Raw genomic sequence first — 21,182 nt, forward strand, 5'->3', positions numbered from 1 at the left:
ACACTTTATACATTAATTATATGGGATTGCTTGTACACACTATAGAGTTTTCAGATGGACAACACTGTTCACTGCGTACCATAATACTACACGATCGCCAACCCGTTGTAGTATGTTTCCCTATAGGTTTTTTTGGGGGAGACCTATGCCTTGCAGTACACATATGGCTTATAACAACGAAGACACCATATAAGGTTGTTAAGGAGAGAAAAAAAATGCGACGAAAATTGTAAAAAAAAATATCTATCTCATTCCATATAAACTACAAAGTAAAACGCGTATATATCAAACATTTAACGTCAGTCAAAACAAATGTTATCATACAAATATTGTTGTTATGTATATTAAATACATCCGTGTAAACACATCCTTATCAGTCTTATAGTGTACGAAATAGAGAAATAATTATAGTTATTATTATTTGATTTTATTTACATTTCAAATGGTACTTAATTCTGTTAGTCTAATGTTAGTAGTCTTTCGAGTCAATGGACTGATAGTATGTCATTATTTAAGACATATTTAATTGTAAAAAACTAAACTTCACTTAGTTATATCCTATAGTTATAATTGCTTGTCTGTATATGTCTAAAACTAATCTAATAAAAAAGTTTTCCATTCTTGCATTTTTTAATTTATAATAATTAGTACAAAACAACACTATGCATACATACATATATTCGTACGAACTGTACGAAGCTGACACGTGTACTCTGAGATATCTATTCCCATTGGCAGAGTACATTCAATTATTTTCTTTCTTAGTAATCAATTCTGTAAACATTACATAACCTGTCATTGACATACTTCCACTTTTTTTTATTACCGTTATCTATTACTATCATTATTATATTTCATTTACAATGTCTTGCTTTTTTTTATTTACAGATATATTCTCAACTTTTTCCGTCAGTAAGTCCCTTGTATTGTAAGAATTTATAGACCTTTTACAATTCAAGAAAAAAAAATCAATATAGCATATTTTGAAGTGATAACTTTGTTTTATAATTAATTATTCAGTTATATATAAATATTAATAGGTGCAGCTGTTCACCTTACCTAAAGTATATAATCTTTTTTTGTTTGGGTGTAGGAATTTTCAGGATACAAGATATCCTGCTCTCTGGGAGTACAGGGTTATGTGGGAAACAAACCAAATGAGAATTCGTATTCATTTCTCATTATAATTGCGAACAGCTGTGCTTGTATTGTGGCATACTACCAACATTTTAAAATCATATTTCGTGGCATGCACGTTGCCAAGTTCCATTCAAGTCTACAATCGTCTTTTACATTAACAAATGAACATTTCTAATTTAATTGTTTAATATTTAACCAGAGAAATAGCAATTTTTGATCGCGGGTTCGAATCCTGGGATACAGTGTTATACATTGTTCACACTTTGTGCATAAAGGATTGTCACTGCTCACAAAGAAGTTTCCAGAAGATGGACAGCGTCCTATGCGTACCATAATACCCTATCGTAGCAGTTATGGTATATCCCCTATGGAGGAGTCCTAAGCCTTACAGCAGGAGTCTAAAGACTGTGACGACGCAGAAGGGAAATGAAAATCATTTCCTTTTTAAATTATTTATTAACGTATTCGCAGGACTGACGACTTTAAAATCTCAGTCTTAAGGTTTCTTGAGTAGAAACAAAAGGCATGCATGTCCAGCGCAAGACGTTCACTCACAAATCGAACAGACAATATTCTTAAGCTCTTTTAGAGATGCTAGGCGCAGGCCGATTTCAACTGGTACTATAGAATTTATTAAAGAAAAGCTAGCATTCAGTGGACTTCTTAATCAGATATAAAAACAACGACTTAAATTGGTTATCTTATAAGTAGCAAATAAGTTAAAATCAATCTTATGGATTCACTTATTAAAGTTTCACCGAAATAAATACATACAGAAATTGTAAATTTCTACTGTTTATAAACGAATCAGGATGTAATAATAAAAACATGTATTATTTAGTAAGAAAATTCATTGCTTTTGAAGTAATAATTTAAATCAAATCAAGTTATGTTTACTAACGAACGAAACTTTAAGTTGAAATATAAAATAATATCAAGCTTAATTTGATTGTAAATTCTTTAATTTTAAGCTTTTCAGACACATACAAATGTTAAATGTGTACGTATAAGATTGCCAGAAATTAATACGGACCGAATGTTGCCAACCGTGAGAGACACGGAAATCCAATGACAGTTGAAGTAGATAAGACACTAACCTTGGCAACGAAATTAGTATTTAAATATAAACACTAGATTATCTGTCAAATGAAATTTGGCAAGTAAACAATATATCAACATTGATTTTAATATTTTACTGTCATATGAAAATAGTCTATTTTAAATTTTTAACCTTATTCTTATATTTATGTGTGACAATCTTTTAAAAATGGAATTCAAAAATCAATGTGACCGTTCCTTAGCCCACAGACAACTGCAAAGTATAGCCGGTCTGGCGTAAAAATCAGGGAGGAAACCATAGCCTCCCTGATATGCGACGAAAAAACTAAAACAAAGTTCATTCACCTCTGTAAAAAAATTATAGGAAAAGCAATAGATAAAAACAAAGACCTAAAAATTTAAAAATTGTAAACAAGTAACACAAAGATAAAATAAAAGCATAATAAAGTAATGTGATATAGAATAAAAATAGAATACTCGTATAACTAAAAAATGTGATATAGAATATAAGAAAATGTAAAAGTAATGAGGAATGAATGAAAGGCGATACGGAGAGAAAGAGAAAGATAGTGGAATTGTGGAAAGAAAGAAATGAACGACAGATAATATGAAGTATGAAAGAAAGAAAAGAAATAAAAAAAAGTATGTGAAAAAATAAAATAAATGTAAACAAAAAGTACCTGTCCCACACCAGATAGGGGGTACGAGAGGCTCCCAATAACAGGAGCCATAAAAAAAATACAAAGTATAGGCCTCCGCCAAAGATATCTATTGGGGGATATTCCGTAATCGCCACGCTTGATAGTCGATATGGTGATCGCAGTGTGCTATTATAGTACGCAGAAGACGCTGCTGCTCTTTAAACTTGTTAATGAGCAGTTTATGAATTATATATCCCGGGAAATTGAACCCATGAACGTAAGTCTTAGTCCTATACCGAGCTACCACAGTTCACTGCTGTTTGAGTGTACTATAATAATGCTGTGGCCCATCCTCTGGAAACTTGTCTATGTTTATTATCATAGTGAATAAAGTTCGCTACTGCACATGCTCTAGTAACTTGTTTGTGTGCAGTGAAAATCGTACATACTCGTAATTAATGCACAAAGTGTGAATTATACATAAGACTCTATCGTGTCTATTCGTGTAGAACCCTCGACATACGATCGCGTTTCAGTCCTCTACCGGGGTACCACTGCTTCATACCGCTGCAATCAGTTGACTTCTTCTTCTTCCTTCCCTTTTCCCTTTAGTTGGGGTCGGGTCTCCTTATCAATTTGTGCCAGGCCACTCTATCCTGGGTTGTCCCTGCATCAAGTTGAAGGGTTTCCAGTTTCTTTCCGATATTAGACCACCTTTTGGACGCCCTCTCCCTCTTGGGAATTCTGGGAGGCTTCAATCACCTTGGGACCACTGCAATCAGTTGATATTGAGTTATATATGAAGAAAATAATGTAAAGCATACATTTTAATATCTATTAATCTAAGAGTTAAAATCCTGTTTATTCGAAGCGGTTAAAATTGATAGGTTATCGTTATTCAAGTCCGAGTAATATTCTTTCACTTTATGAAGTATTGAGATCTGATTGATATACTTATAATCCCATCCGTCTTTTCGTTCAGATCCAATGGCTTAACCCGTAATAGCCTAGAGTTTCAATTTTGATACCAATTTTTTAAACCAAATGTTCACATTACTATTAGGTTTTTATAGGTTGGCTGTACGTATTTTACTGTTGTATAATATTATTTCCAACGGAATAAAAAAAAAACTATTTTTCCCTTCATCTAGACCCTCAAGCAAACATAGTAATATTAAAAAAAATCACTTTCATAAATCAGGCTACTAAGGATTAACAATCTGGTAAGATTAGATATTATAAGATAAAATAAAAAGACAAACTCGATATCTCCTAAAGGAATTCTACAGTTTGTCCTTCCATCTCTGGTCTGGTCACATAGAAGTATTATTATATAATTTAAATTATTTACAATTTTATCTTTCACAGTTATATTCTCATAGAAAACGCTTAAATGAGTCCATAAACAAATACAAAAGAATTATTAATTTAAAATATTTGAAAACAGAACGCATTTTTTTTACCCGAACGCATCTTAACGAATGTAATAAATACATATATACTGTCAAATAACTATTCGGTTTCATTTATTAAAGTCGTATTATTTTTAAAATAGTTTTTTTTTTAAATTTTATTATATTGTTTTTTATGTATAACTTTTCAAATAAATGTATCTAATAATAAATAAAATACATGTATTATTTAAGTTAATATTAATGTTTTATTGTATTCTATTTATTAAACAAAATTGAAGCTATCTTGTGAATATAATTTCACGTTAAATAATCCATGTTCATCTCAAGATTGTCTGAACTAAATCTTTATTCATAAAATACATTAGTAATATATTTATTTTTAAATTTCACGTGTATGTATATTTATTTTATCTGTGCAGTTTGAAAAACATTCTATTTTGTTCCGTCGTTACAACAAAGGAAATATAGCAGCCATATAGCATATAGCGTTTATCTTGTGTCATAAAAAAATAACATTCCACGAACAAAACGACTATTGTATTCCGTAGACGCATTTAGCTACAAAAAAGAATGTAAATAACATTCATATTGTACATAAAAACATTTATTGTATTACGTTGTATTCATTCGACAACGATACGATCGGATTTAGAATCATGCTTTCAGATGCGTTCATTTGATAATCGATTTTTTGTACATTTAAATCAACAAAATAAATTGATAAATCTGATATATGTAGGAAATATGTTTTTAAATACATTATGAATTGACAATAATTTTCTGCACTACGAGAAACGTCTAGGAAAGTGTTTAAAATATATTTCCTGAAATTTTTTTTTATTTTTATTAAGAAAATAATTAAAAAAATAACAGATTTATAAATGACATTAGTTGTTACTGGCTAATTTAAAATATTTATTGTATATTGTCGTAATCATTCGACAGCGATGCGTTCCGATTTTGATTCGGTCTTTTTTAGATGCATTCGTATGAAAATCTATTTTTTTTTGGAAAATACATTTAAAAACATTTTTCTAAAAATATTAACTTTTCACTATTCTAAATTTGAAACTTATGTATATATTTAATGTATTGAATTATGATATTTAGATTAAAAAATTACTTGTATTTTATTATTGAACGGTCTAGAAATATGAATAATTAAATAAATACTCTTATAATAAATAAATATTGAATGAAATTTTAAACGAAAACGGTAATTTTTTATTGCAATGGCAATAAATATCGATCAAATCTCATTAATAAATAAAAGGTTACAGCAATGATTCTGTTTAATCACTTCTGATGTGTGCATAATTTTTATATTCGTTTTAAGCGATGTTCAGTGAGTTATTAGGGCGGTATAATTGAGAGATGAACATGTCTGTATGGTACTGACAATGGCGGGCATTGCCTGGGTCCGCAGTTGCTCCGAGCTCTCGTCAGAGCTACACGCCGCCACTTCGCTACACCACGAAAATCAATATCACCGGTCCGCCCAACGTTTAATGTTTTATTAACGTATATAACAGTTTTATTGCCGTTAAAAAACACGTCATATCAACACATTTCATTGCCGATTACCGTATTACGTTCATTTGCAAAAGCGCGACTTAACATCAGCTGTTTCTATTGACAAAACGTGATGTTTTGTTGAAATATTTTGGCATTGTATACCGGGAATTTTGAATAACACTACTCAAGATGTGACGGTTCATTGTAATGTATTAATATTTTTTCGGTGTATTTTTCAAATATATATATATGTGTGTATTTACGATTATTTCGTCATATATAATGTTCGACTACACGTTCGAAATTTTAGTCGTATAATATACAAATTTACGCCCGGAACTTGTGTAGTATAAATTTTTAAATATACATCCGGATTTTTTGTCGCGAGTATACGTACGGAATTATTGTCGTATTTAATGTTAGATTATACGTGTACAATTTTTGTCGTATTTAATCTTAGAATATACGTTCGGATTTTTCGTCGTATATGTTCGATTACACGTCCGGGATTTTTATCTTATATAATATTGTAATATGTACGACCGGAATTTTTGTAAGTAATGTTCAATTGTGTGTCGGATATAAGGGTGGTATATAGGCAATGTTGAACCTTACTTCCGGTACTTTCGTTGTGATCTCGCAGCTAAATGCCCTGTACTTTCGAGTGTGATTTGTTGTAAAACACGCCGAGTCCGCGGTCGAAGGTCACGGATTGCGTAGACTCGTCCGGGGAAGTTGGCAGCGTGTCGCGTGACGTGACCACTCCGCCGCCGCCTGCGCGTGAGCAACGCAGTGACGATCCGACTCCGATGTTATGCCCGGGTTATGGATTACCAATGCGTGGTCGTTTATACGGTTATAAACATCTCACCGCCGCGACTGACGGCGCAAGCGGCTGAACTCTCCGGTGGATGTGTCGCCTGGTTCAAAAATAAGCTCAAAAGGTTAGTACATTAACATGACATCTGCGTTTTTTCATTCATTAGACGAACCGGAAAGAAATGTCGTTACTATCGACATATTTTATTTAAAAACCGATTAATTTTTACCGCTCTGGCATTAAACATTTATGTACTAGACGGCAAAAGGATGTTGATAACGAAAGCCAATATATTGTTTATAAAAAAAAACTCGTTAAAAATATATTCGTGTGAATTTAACTTAAGAAAGCGACATTACATTCCGGTTCTCCCAATATATTATATTAATATTAAAAAACGTAAATATAATCAGCTATGTTTATATCTATACAGGTTAATGAATTGCAGATGTCTGAAATTAAAAGAGGTAAATGTAATTGTCATTTATCTGCGAAAAGCTTAAAAGCACCTATTTAAAATCACAATTTATAAAATTATCACTTTGGAATAGCTTTTTCAGTTCTGCGCATATAGTAAAAAAAAATATTTTAATTTGAAATATTTCAATTTCAGAAAAGTTTTTTTATTACTATATTATCATTACATCATTAATTACTTCTGAAACCATTGATATTCCAATAGGATGTAATCATGCATGAGTGATACAAGCAAGCGTGCAGCATCTTAGACCTCATCACATAATATCAGGTGAAATGCTTAGCCTGTAGTCGATATAAAAATGTGTTAATTTACCGAAAATTACCTTTACATTCAAAAATAAATTTCTTTTATACAGAAAAGAATTAACTGATTTGTTTTTAAATTATTGAGATGTTATAGTCGAGAATGATATATTTTATTCTTTATAACTGTATACAGCTATGCTCTTGTTGGTAAATGTGTAAATAAATGAATTTGCAATGCGAATTTTTTGTAATAAATCATTGTTAAAATTTAATAGTTGCGCAATGATTAATTAATTCAATATTTAAATTACTAAACTTATTGTCATATTTATCATACAACGTAAACTATACTGTTTTATCATTTTACTATAAACCTAACTGTTTTATATAAAAAAGAACTTAAAAATCATCGTCAAATAATTACAAAGTACAATATGATATTTTATTACCTTCAGTATACATTAAGATATTAAATGTTATGCTAATATCAAAATAAAAAAGACCCGGAGAGTACTTCAATAAAATCTCTCGAGCGACGGTTACTTCTTTGAGAAAGAATTTTAAATCTCCATTCTCGTGTTGAGAACACTTCAATCACGACCGTTTTAAATCTTTGCTTTTATTTGTGGTAAAATAAAATATTAAACGCGATATCATTTTCTGCCACAGTATTTGAATTTAATATCTTTTTAATTTTTGTGATTACGATACCTTTTATTTATAATTACGTCATCATCAACTAAGCGACAGGACGTCCAGTACTAGACAAAAGCCTCCTTCAGAATTCCGTCGTTCAAACAAGGCCTTCTGTCTTTCGTCTGTCCAATTTATAGTCAAACACCCATACACTTGCCTTAATAATTCAGGGTTTTCAAACCAAAAAGTCCTGCACCACTATAGATTGTTACTTTTAGATTTTTATCTAATCGCGTTATTGTGTCCGGTGTAATGATAGGTCTTTTAAATTACATAATTATAAGTCGATACACCTCGCTTGGTACTTTCAAATGTAAAATTAAACTACATATTACAACAGTTATTACGTTTAGATTTTACCATTTGATATAAAGATAAAGAGATATTGATCGCAAACGTATTATCTATTTAAAATTTTTATTCTTTTTATTTTTGATTCTACTCTGCTTCGCAAGGTTTCATAGTTGTGGAGAAGAAGCAGAAAGAAAATCCACAACAACACTTCTTTTAATAAAGTTTAACAATACAATGAAATCCAAATAATTGATTCTTGTCATCTATATATAAAACATGACATCATTCTTTTGTTAAATAAAAATTATATTCGTCAAAACAAAACGTATAACTATTTTCAATAGTGAAATTTAATTAATAAATATTAATTATTTTACATTATAGGCTTAGGAATATTGAAACAAATATTGAGATTGTAAATAAGAAATCTTTATTAACATAATATACTTTTATTTATTAATCAATTAATAATTTGTTTCGTAAAGTTATATACTTGTGGAGAAGAAGCAGGAGGAAACTCCATAACTACACATCTATTAATAAAGTTAACAATCCAGATTAATCGATGTTTACTTTATCAGATAAAACCTAAAATGTAATCAAACGACATCAATGCCAAGGATTCCAATAATATATAATATTGGTTTGTTGATTAAAAATTCGTTTCCGATCAATTTACTTTGAATTTTGTAATGGTAGTCTAATAATGTTTCGCGAAATTTTATTTGAAAATCTGATTCCGTTTATTACAAATGAATTGCCTTGTAAATACTTAATGAATGTTCCTTATTTTTTTGATCATGAACCATCAATAAATTCTAGACATTAAATTATTTGTATAGACATCGATTCTAAAATGTCACAGTACATTTTAATACGTCTAACTATCACTGTATATTTATATATATTATTCATGAATAATAACGATACTTTATATGACGAAATGTGTACCTAAAAACTTCACTTTCAACGGACAAAATGAGATAAGCAGTGTTCGTGATGCGTGCTGGCCAGTATTGCTACAATGCTTTCATCTTATATAATTCTAGAACGTTTAAATTCGAATGTCGATTTGAATTCGGACGACATCACTTATGTGATCGTTGCCGTTGTGCTAGGGTCGTGTAAATTGTAAATACACTTTGTATATATATGAATACATCTTCTTCGATCACTCTTGGCTATCATCTTTCTCTGAGATCATAGACATACTTAAACAAACACGTAGCCAACATGGACACATGAATCGTAATTGCAGAATTATGGTGGTCAGCATGACAACAATACTAAGCAGGATCTCTACAGATATATTAAACGATGTACTTCAAAAGAACAGTATTTTGATTTGATGTTAATATTCTCCGAAATGATTTAAATTTCAGAGCTGTTGCAGTTTATCTGGAATCGCTTAAGCTGTCACCGGGTAGCGGAATCGTACATGGAAATCTAGCTTGTCTATATTACAAACAGGGTCTTATAGACCTTGCTATAGACACATATAAACGAGCCATAGAACTACAGCCAAATTTCCCTGACGCCTACTGTAACCTTGCCAATGCGCTTAAAGAGAAAGGACTCGTGGCGGAAGCAGAGGATTGTTATAACGCAGCACTACGTTTATGCCCATCACACGTAGATACGTTAAACAACCTTGGAAACGTTAAGAGAGAGCAGGGAAAGATAGATGAAGCCACTGCGTTGTATATGAAGGCTTTAGAGTTCTTCCCTAATTTTGCTGCCACGCATAGCAATTTGGGGTCTTTGTTACAACAGCAAGGTGAGTTTTATTATCAAATTTTAATTTGTATTAGAGGAACCGAAAAGTAAAGTCGTTTCTGTCTATATTTTACAGAAAATCCGAATGATTTGTTAACGCTCCGGCAATGAAAATTTGTGTAGTAGGTAAATATATTGTTGATTAAAAATATTAATTTGTGAAAATTGTTGTCGTGTGAATTTAACCTAAGAAAGCGACATTACTTTCCGGTTCCTCTAATATTATGTATACTACAAATTATAGTTCACTATCGTTCATATCATCTTTTATAATATACAATATATTTTATAATATCACGCCAAGTGTTAAAAAACGAAAACATCATTATAAAACCGAACTAAGACCACACGCATATGTCTGATAATTCTGTACTTCTAAAAGTAATAAAATATTAAATTAATAAAATGGTAAAAGTACCTAAATTATATTACAAATTAAATGACGACTTTTTTGCCATTCCCTATATACGAGTATATATATAAGTGTCTTTGTAGACGTGAGATTTCGATAGAAACTCCCTTGTAATGCTTTTGAAATATCTTTAAACAATTTTAAATGTCTATTTAAAAAATACATAATAACACTGGTTAGATTTAAATTTCTTTAACTACTGCATTAATGATAAAGAAAAAAATTGCTCAAGATATTATTTAGCACGAGTTTTAATTAGAATTTTTATCACACATTTGTAAACTTCACAGCTTTGATTTCTATGTTGATCAAAGCCGTTACAAGGGGGCTTAACCCTTTCTATACGATTTTTTTATATAAATAATTCATGTAATGTTTATTTCACAAAATATTTACTGTTAATTTAATCTTACGGGAAAAATAAATATTTAAATAAATAGAATGGTTATTGATTATGGCAATAATAATAATTGGAACATATTGTTCCAATGGTATTGTTAAGTGGATCGCATGTGTCCAAACAGTATTTTATGAAAGTAAATAATTTTGAATATATAGGTTACTTATTACTGTAGGAACATAATATCCCAATAATTAATAAGCGCAATTATTATTTTTGAAAATAGCTGCACAGTGAATAAGTAAATTAAAATAATGTACAGATTACTTTAATGTACTGTTTCGAAGATGTTTGTGCTGATAGTCCCTAGGCTTTTACAGCTTTCGACTGACATGAGTTCACGTAGCGGAAGGGTCCGTGAAATATAAAGCTTACTTGGCAATTCATTAGTAATAAGTTTGTCACGTATCTACTGTTTGCAGGCAATATCTAAACTGACATAATTTTATAGAAAAGAAAAAAAATAGACAGCAAACGGAAACAAAGCAGAGAGATTTATGACCGTACAGTACTAAAATCCCAGATCCCTAAGCCTTTCTAAGCATTTAAATTATTTAAGTAAATATTAGAAATTCTATGAGACAATATATCCCACAGTATTGAAAGGGTTAAGTTTTTTTCTTATTTAGACTTTTATGGTACTCCTTTCATGACCTAAACAGTCGGTCATAACATGTTTAAAATTGTTTTTAGGTAAGCTACACGAAGCATTGATGCATTACAGTCAAGCGATAAATATTCAACCGAAATTTGCCGATGCGTACAGTAACATGGGAAACACATTTAGAGAGCTTCAAGACGTAAGTGGCGCCCTTATATGCTTTAAAAAGGCCATTGAGCTTAATCCCATGTTCGCGGACGCCCACTGTAACTTAGCAAGTATATTAAAAGACATGGGAAATATAACCGAAGCTATTATGTACTATGAAAATGCTTTGAAAATTAAACCTGACTTCCATGATGCGTATTGTAATTTAACTCACTGTTTGCAAATAGTGTGCGATTGGGACAACTATGACGAGAGGATGGATAACATAAAACAAATAGTAGAAAAACAGCTTCGTTCAGATAAATTACCATCTATACATCCGCATCATTCCATTCTTTATCCATTGTCAAATAAAGCGAGAAGAAAAATTGCGGAAAAACACGCAAATCTATACACAGAGAGAGTTAAAATGTCAGGCGAAATAACTTTTCAATATAACTTTAAGAATGATCGAAGATTGAGAATAGGTTATGTTAGCAGTGATTTTGGCAACCATCCAACATCACATCTTATGCAGTCAATACCAGGACTTCATAATCGTGACGAAGTAGAAATCTTCTGTTACGCTTTAAACCCGGACGATGGTACAACATTCCGTAGAAAAATAGTAAAGGAATCCGAACATTTTATTGATTTATCGAAAGTATCTTCCAACGTAGAAGCAGCTAAAATGATTAACAATGATGACATAAACATTTTGGTAAACATGAATGGTTACACTAAAGGTGCGAGAAATGAAATATTTGCACTGAAACCTGCTCCGATACAAGTCATGTGGCTAGGATACCCTGGTACGAGTGGTGCTGATTATATGGATTACGTCATAACAGACGAAACATCATGTCCGATGACAGCGTCTAAAGACTTCAGCGAGAAATTCGCATATATGCCATTCACGTACTTCATAGGTGATCATAAACAAATGTTTCCACATCTAATCAAGCGATACAAAGTAGAGTTCGATAATGAGAAAGCTTCTAAGAGTATATCAATAATTAATATACCAAAACGATTACATTCAAAACATTCTTTTAAAGTAAGTGAAGAGAAACTAAAAGTTGTATTCGAAGATAAACAACCAATAGATTTAGTAGAAAACAAAATATACATTCCGAGTTATATATCACAAATGTTCGTAGATAATAAAGAAGAGAAGGTAATATTTAATTTAAATATCTGTATATACGTAATTTTATTAGCAAATCTAATCTTTTTCAAAATATTTTAAGGTTAACTTTAACGATACAATTATATACAATGGCATATCGATAGATACTAAACTAAAATTGAATACTGGTGAAGAAGTTATAGATAGAGCAATATATACTTCAAGGGATCAATACGGTCTACCAAATGATGCTGTAGTATTTTGTAATTTTAATCAGTTATACAAGACTGATCCGAGAATATTAGAAACTTGGGTAGAGATATTGAAAATGGTGCCAAATAGCGTTCTCTGGTTGCTGAGTTTTCCTGCAGCCGGTGAACCTAACGTATTGAGATATGTTCAGAGCTTAGGTAAGTGTATTTATTAATGTGTATAAACTAAAACCTTTTCGATTTAAAAATAATCCGTTAAATTTAATTTTTCAGGGTTGTCACCCAAACGTGTGATATTTTCAAAAATAGCTTGTAAGGAGGAACATGTGAGAAGAGGTCAATTGGCGGATGTTTGTTTAGACACACCCCTGTGTAATGGACACACAACCGCCATGGATATACTTTGGACGGGTACTCCTATGGTTACATTACCTGGAGTTACCTTAGCCTCTCGGTATGCAGATATTTCTTTTTTTTTAATCTAATATATAAAATTCTCGTGTCACGGTGTTCGAACTTGAACTCCTCTGAAACGGCTTGACTGATTTTTACCAAATTTAATATGCGTATTCAGTAGGTCTGAGAATCGGCTACTATCTATTTTCTATACCTCTAAGTGATAAAGGTTGTTCACACTTAAAAAAAAAATTTTATTTTTTTATCGAAATTTTTTGTTTTTATTTTTTTATGATACAACATACAAGAATACATACAACCATAAATTTTCACCCCTCTACGATCAACCCTTATTTTTTATTTGTAAATTAAAATATCAATTTTTTTTTAAACAACGTTTGCGGGATCAGCTAGTAACTTATATCTGATGGTAGGGGCATCTATTATTGAGCGTATCATTTGTGTATATTGTAACATTGACAATTACCACGATGAAGCCAAACTTCAAACACAATTGTTGTTATGAGTAAAATTTAATCCCTTTATTGGAAACATCTTTTAGTATTATTATCATAGGTGTTTAAGTAAAAAAATAAGTCTCCTAATCTATTTTAACGACACCCTAACAATATCCCTACTTCATATCATCATCCTCAGGTAGTATTCGCCACATCGATAAATCTTGCGATCTTATTGAGTCTCACGAGTTCGTGTGATGTGATATTGCTACCACAGTATGATGAACACTGTTATACAGCCCGAGAATGTCTGTGTAACGAACAAATATGTCCACCTCGTTCTTTAGTCCCAGAAGAGGCATTAATTAAATAGAGTAATTGGTTATAGATGTGAAAGGTTTAAAGGAGTATACATTTGACAAAAAGTCTCACGTCACGTCTATTTACAATCATCCTATAGAATGTGATGAGTCGCAAATATTTTACATAAATTAATTTTTCTATTGGAATTTAATAGACATAACTTCAACATACGAAAACTTCTGGAAGTACAAAGTCTAGAAGGAGAGATAGTAAACTATAATTAATTTTAATATGCAAATTTTTATAATATTATCATAATAATATTTATGACAGCAAAAGAGCTATTCAATTACCCCTTTTAAACCGTTTACACCTATAACCAATCAAAATATATTTAAAGAAATATCAAATTGAAAAATGAAAGTGTAAAATACGAAGAAACCCTCTAATTTAGTGGTTCTAATATTAAACAATGAATTGCCAAACGCTTCGCAATACTTGAGAAGGACCCAACCCATTTGTTCGAATTAATTTTCATAATTTCGTTAAGACGCGAAATAGCTATTTATAAACGTAAAATCAATATATTTTATTTCTTGCACAAACGACGGAATAATACGACGGTGTACGTCGATGGCGTGGCCTATTTTGTATTGATAGCAAGGCGGTTTGTGAACTAAAATAAATATTATTTTAATGGATATACAATCTCATTATTACCAAATTCTTCGTTTAAGATATTTTTATCAAGAAATAAAATTGATGATTGAGTTGTTTAACCGCGTTTTTTATTAAAATTTTAAATTTGATTGTGGCGTGTCGGTAACTTTTGAATGTGTAAAAAATGGGGGATATATATCAGGGATATATATTAGATATACTCTATGAATTTATGCTACCTAATTCTAAATATATCTACATTATAAATATCAAAGCACAGTGATATTTGACGCCATTTGTAAAAATTAAGCTACGTTCGCATTACGACATTACTTTTGCTCCACCTTATGCAATACAAGCTGTCACTTGCATATTTCACGGGGCGTAAAATATAGAGAGAAGTTTTGAATTTTGTTATCTAGGTGCCTAAATATCTGCCCCCTCTCAGCCCTACTGGGTAGAATTTTGTAAAATCATTTATTAGCTGATCTCTACTTAAAGTAAAAATATTTTTTAACAAATTTCAAGAATCTAGGCTTTATGGTTTTAGAGATATCGTGATGATTTAGTACACTGGTGGAAATCCCATTGAAGAATAATCTAGCGAATATTTACTAAGTAATTTTGAAAGATTTTACTAAGAATATTCCTATGTGATGTCACGACAAGACATCATGTTTTTGTTTCCATTCCGTACTAATGATCTCTTGTTGAGTCTGTGTATCACTGCAAGTTTTTATTAAAATCAAATGTTTCTACGAATTAGGGTTCGATGGTCCAGTTACGTGTCGGTTTTCTATTAAAAATACATGCAATTTTTCAAATGATTAACTTTTATATAACTATTTATTACAGAGTCGCCGCTTCACTATTAACAAGTCTTAATTGTCCGGAACTAATCGCGAAAGATCGTGGAACGTATTTGGACATCGCTGTTAAACTTGGGACGAGCGAACAATAGTAAGTACAGATAATAAATCATATATTCTGTATATGACAGCTAGCGAATTTATTTGCTATAATAAATGCATATTAACGTTTTTTAACTCAACCATTGATAATAAAATTTAAGAATGATATACATGTGCGAATGTTGAAGCTATTTCAATATATTAAATAAATGCTATGCGTCGTTATATAATATTACATATATAAACATACATACAACTGGACTTTAAATGCTTTTGCAGCACAGAAACTTTATACTGGCCCCTTACATAGAACAATGTTTTATTTTATTTATCATAAAATAAATTTATTAATATTTTATAATATAGGTTAAACACAAATCAAAACAATTATTAATTGTTTTAGTTATCTTCTAACTAATCTTCTATTCTCCCTTATTATATTGCTACCGAAACCGCTGTACCGCGCCTCAGGAAAGGGCGTTAAAGGGGGGTCCGTGGAAAAAACTGCATAAACCGTGCCGTAATGGTTTTATGTGTTAAACTATCATCATAATCAAAATTTTCATTAGAGCCGAATAACGTTCACAGCTGGACATTTATCCCACACATATAATTCCAATAGAACCGGTAGGAAGAGACATTTCTGTTTTTTACTAAGATCTATATTCCACAGGCATTACTGAGCGTATCATAGTTTTTACATTACAGTTTAAAATTTCCGAAATTCTATTTTGCACACATTTTTGCATGTTACAATCTCTAAGTCTCTTAAACTATTTATTAACTAAAATCGTGAACTATTTAAAACTTACTTGAAGTCTAGTAATTTTTATGATAAATTTTTGATATCATGATAATCATTGGTGAATTGTTTGTTCTTAACGGCGCCTTAACAATGTCCAGTTTTTAAAATTACTTTCGTGCGACCACTTCTTCGTTCCTACTCCGACCGTCTAGGTTCCTGAGTAAACTCCCGTTAGATACTATGAATAATTATAAGTTAAACGCTTTGTTAGATGCTAGTTAAGATTCTTTTGGAGAAAGTAGTTTAGTGTGAATTATATATAAGAACCGCGACCTAAAATAGTCTTAATTATTTGCTGGGTTACCAATGCACGTGCTGATAACATATATAATCTTCTGATTAAAGGCATTTTTGGCAACGCTTCTTCCACTTCTCATTTTTCGATATAGCCTTCAAAACCTTTTTCGATTCGATTTTTATCTCCTAAATCGTCAAAACGGCCTCCCCGTATATATCGGCCGGCCTCCTCGCCCTGAATTACCAGAAGTCACATGGAGTGACCACAGTGTATATATATATATATATAATTTAAAAATTATCTTCGTATAAATTTAAGTAATGATCCGAAAAAACTTAAAAAAAATATATTGTAGTATCATAAAAGAGCTTGCGAATTAATTTCTTTAACTACTGCTATAATTCAATTGTAAAATTGACCACAAAAATACCGCCAGAGTTTGTCGTGGGTTCTTCTCAGATGTCTTATAGGAGAGCATAATCTAATTTTAGTTTATTACAAATTGTGATCTTTTTACATTACCCTCGTTATATACACGAGTTGTCACTTTAAATGAACGTATATGGGTAATAATAAGGATTAATATATAAATAAATAAAATAAAACAATGCTCTATTATTCTAACCAACTTAAATAATGTATATACTTTAGAAAGTACAATAAAATTCATAAGTGTTTTACGATAAGTTGTAAACTTGCGTCACTTGCGTCAAAGGATTTAAATATGTCTGTATTAGGTTTTAGTATATCTTTTTTTTAAGCCTATGGGCGCCCACTACAAAGCAAAGGTCACACCAAAGATCGATTCGATAATCGATCCTACGCTGCTTGCATCTGGCGATTTCCCTCGACTTTAATTATGCCGCCGGTCTACCTAGTTCCGGGTCTACCCATGTCTACCGACTTGTGATCGCCACTCTAGAAGCTTTCAGCCCAAAACCGAGCAATGTGCCCTACCTACTCTCACCTTAGACAGTCAATCCTACCTACCTACGTCAGTCATCTTTGTTCTCCTGCGAATCTTCTCATTTTTTATTCTAGTATACAAATATATATGTATACTATATGCATGCAATCATACCCCTAGACGTAGATCTAAGGTCCCGGGATCAAATACCGTCCTTCGACTCTTTTACACTATGTTGTCATCTTAAACCAAAACCATTTTACCATAATTCAATATAAACTTAACTAAAGTATAACCTAAACCACACACACACACACATTACAAATCAATATATTTATATATGTATATATATATATATATACATAAAATGGCTTGACCGATTTTTACCAAATTTTACATGCGTATTCAGTATGTCTGAGAATCGGCTACTGTCTATTTTCCATACCCCTAAGTGATAAGGGTGGTCCACCCCTAAATTTTATTTTTAATTTTTTAGACAATTTTTTTGGTTTTTATTTTATTATGATACAGCATACAAAAATACATACAAACCTAAATTTTCACCCCTCTACGATCAACCCTTATCTTACATTTGTTAATTAAAAACTTTAATTTTTTTGCAAAACAACGTTTGCGGGATCAGCTAGTATATATATAACATAAAAATATATTTTGCCTATATTCAATATTATGCAACTGTCATTTACAGTCGGAGATATATTCAAGCGAAGGTGTCGCAAGCAAGATTGGAGACTACATTATTCGACTGCAAGCAATATTGTCGCGGCTTGGAATCTTTGTATTTCAAAATGTGGGAAATGCATAAGAGTGGACAACGTCCGGAACACATTAAAGCATTCCAGTAAATTAGAATGAACTGAATTACGTGTTTTAAGTAAAGGTGAGTAATTTTTAAGGTTATAAAATATTATCGCTGTCAAAATACGATTCAAAATGTCTACAAAGGTATAAGTTTACAAAACTCGTAATCATTTGTAGGTACAAATAATGTTTTTATGAAATTCCGACGGAAATGTCGACAGGCATATAACCAAATTAACCTTTTACGAATACAACAGATAGATGTATGTAGCCCACCGATAGAAGTCTGAGATTTGCGATCGTATGTCGCGGGTTCAATTCCCGGGATACAACCTTGTATAATTCATACTTTTTTATGTTTACTTATTATATAGCATTGCCACTGCTCATAGATAAATTTCCAGAGGACGTGTAGCAACGTCCTCTGCGTACCATAATACCACAGATCGCCAAACCGCCTACCAAGAGTGGCGATTATGCTATATCCCCCCCATAGATAAGTTAAGGGGAGGCCTATACCTTGTAGTGAATGAAATGACTAACAGACAATACATCGACAGCTTTTTTTACTGATATCATTTATAAAAAAAGTTAACCCTTGTTATAAAATTAATGGAACTGATTAATTTTTGACCACATAAGGCATATTTACTATAAGAAAATAATACCAATTTTTGTTGTCAAAAAAATAGCGAAAAATTGAATCGGTTATAGCGAACAACTACTGGCTATAATCCCACGTGTTTAATGCCTTTTATTAAAACTGCAGGAACTCTTTCGCATATTACCAAACTTTGAAGAGCTGTAGTCTAACCCCTGCTTCAATTCACAGAGAAAGAGAGAGAATTTTTAACTTTTGACCAATATCTGTAATGGTTAAATGAAACAATTATTTTGTTCAATACTTTTATTAGAATCCGTACATATATTTTTTAAGTTCAAATAGTATTTTACAGAAGTAATATGTATTTATGATAATAATGCGAAGACGGGTTGAAGTGGCAGTATCAGGCTGCATAGCACGCAAAACAGATGGCTGCTGGAGTCCTTCAGTTCTGAAGAAAAGCGTAAGATCTTCGTCTTCCCAGCCCATAGATGCCAATTGCAAAGCCTAGGCCTCCCTAAAGATAGGGGGATATATCGTAATCGCCACACTTGGAAAGAATCCGTAAGGGGGTACCGCTCGAGGACCTGGTTTGAAATCTATGAATAAGGCTATGTCCAGCAGTGTGTATTGATATTGATTTATTCATTTTTATTTATTACGCTGTGCCTTCACCTTTAATTTTTAAGTAGACTGGTAGAGAATGCTTAGTAGTATTAAGTTAGCTCTTGGACCCTTATATCGAATCCGGTGAAATATTTTGGCAAATATCCCCAGTTCCTGAGCCCACGATCTTTATTACTTTAAACTGGTGCAATCATAGCACTATTCGGTATTTTTTATGGATGAAATGCCTCGGCATGCTTCGCTAACACCCCCACAATGTTTCTTCATTTATATGGTTAGACCCCTGGAAAGATTTCACAAATCCGCAACCAGTCGGTCGTTCACGTAAGGAGAAAAAAATCCTAGCCAAGCACACGGGAGTAAAAAACGAGTACTCAGATGTGTAGACCATTTTTAGCCCTTTGATGGATCTGATCTTCTCCTACCGTTTTTCGGACGAGGAAGATATTTATAATCCAGAGCAACTCTTATAGTCAAATGGTAGAAAGAGACAAACGATTCTGATCGGCAATGAAGGTTCCTCTTAGCTTCACCGTAGGCTACCAGACCGCAGCTACTGAGCCCCTCCGCCACGCCAAGGCGGGAACCAGTTCGAAGGGGGGAGGAGGAGATTCCTTATCCGATTTCGTTGTGAAATCCCGAGCATAACCCTCTCCATGGTTCGCCATATAAATGAGCAAGTATTACAACTGTCAATGAAATAACTAGGAATGAATTCATAATGAATTTGTTTACGTTGGAAGTAGGAGCGATAGGTATAAAATAAAAATATCTTAGAGATGCTGATCGATCTGTTAGGCCTGCTAAAAGTGAAAGTCAGCTATCTGGAAAGTTTATACGAAGCCTAATTTTAAAGTTATTTATATTTAGTTTAATTAGGGTGAACGGTCTGGTAGAGGTGAACGCCAAAGTATTCGTTATAAAGCATTTGGGTCATCAGCCCCGAGAATGGTAATAGTAGATGACTTAAAAAGTATGTCTCTTTCTGCATAATCCCAAGTATTATTGAAGGATAGCTTTAATGAAAACTTTTAATATGTTATATCTGTTTTTTTTTTCAGATTTTATCACGTCAGGGTTTTGAAACGTTCGTGTATACCGGGAAATAGGGTGAAGAACCGTCCAGAATTGTCCATTGTAATAGAAATCGTATGGTATTCGTCACGTGTGTTCTTTGTAATGTATCAAGGGTAAATCAATTTTAAACTGTAACAATAATTGGCTTTTAACAAAAAAAAAAAAACTTTAAACTTTACTTATAATATTTGCGGTGTTATCTATTCACACCGATATTGTATGTTCTTAATATCGCATAGAAATAAACGGAATATTTGAAAAATCTCTTTATTTTTCCTTCAGAAAACTTTACATAATATTCATTCATAAGATAACTAGGTAATAAGTAGGATTATAATAAAATTTAAAACATAAATTTAGATAATACTTAAATAGATTTTAAGAGCAATAG

General features: G+C 31.7%; 1 protein-coding gene across 1 annotated transcript; it reads left to right on the forward strand.

The window, feature by feature from the left end:
- Positions 1–6,479: 6,479 nt before the first annotated feature.
- Positions 6,480–18,550, forward strand: LOC137919236 (UDP-N-acetylglucosamine--peptide N-acetylglucosaminyltransferase 110 kDa subunit-like). Its single transcript, XM_068762635.1, has 7 exons — positions 6,480–6,714; positions 9,689–10,083; positions 11,588–12,819; positions 12,893–13,181; positions 13,257–13,437; positions 15,656–15,760; positions 18,371–18,550. The coding sequence occupies exons 1-7, from the start codon at positions 6,596–6,598 to the stop codon at positions 18,525–18,527; spliced, it is 2,478 nt and encodes an 825-aa protein (XP_068618736.1). The 5' UTR covers positions 6,480–6,595; the 3' UTR covers positions 18,528–18,550.
- The last annotated feature ends 2,632 nt before the right edge of the window (positions 18,551–21,182 follow it).

The sequence above is a fragment of the Battus philenor genome, unplaced genomic scaffold, assembly GCF_028537555.1.
Source record: "Battus philenor isolate CCGP_79_NKW_IND1 unplaced genomic scaffold, ilBatPhil1.0.hap1 SCAF_1, whole genome shotgun sequence".
NCBI lineage: Eukaryota > Metazoa > Arthropoda > Insecta > Lepidoptera > Papilionidae > Battus > Battus philenor.

What these genes read in the sequence shown, in the direction of transcription:
- LOC137919236 (XM_068762635.1), top strand. Translation starts at nt 6,596, where the DNA reads ATGGATTACCAATGCGTGGTCGTTTATACGGTTATAAACATCTCACCG. An exon ending in GTCTTTGTTACAACAGCAAG is followed by an intron (nt 10,084 to 11,587) that starts GTGAGTTTTATT and finishes AATTGTTTTTAG; the next exon opens with GTAAGCTACACGAAGCATTG. An exon ending in CTTGGGACGAGCGAACAATA is followed by an intron (nt 15,761 to 18,370) that starts GTAAGTACAGAT and finishes TGTCATTTACAG; the next exon opens with TCGGAGATATATTCAAGCGA.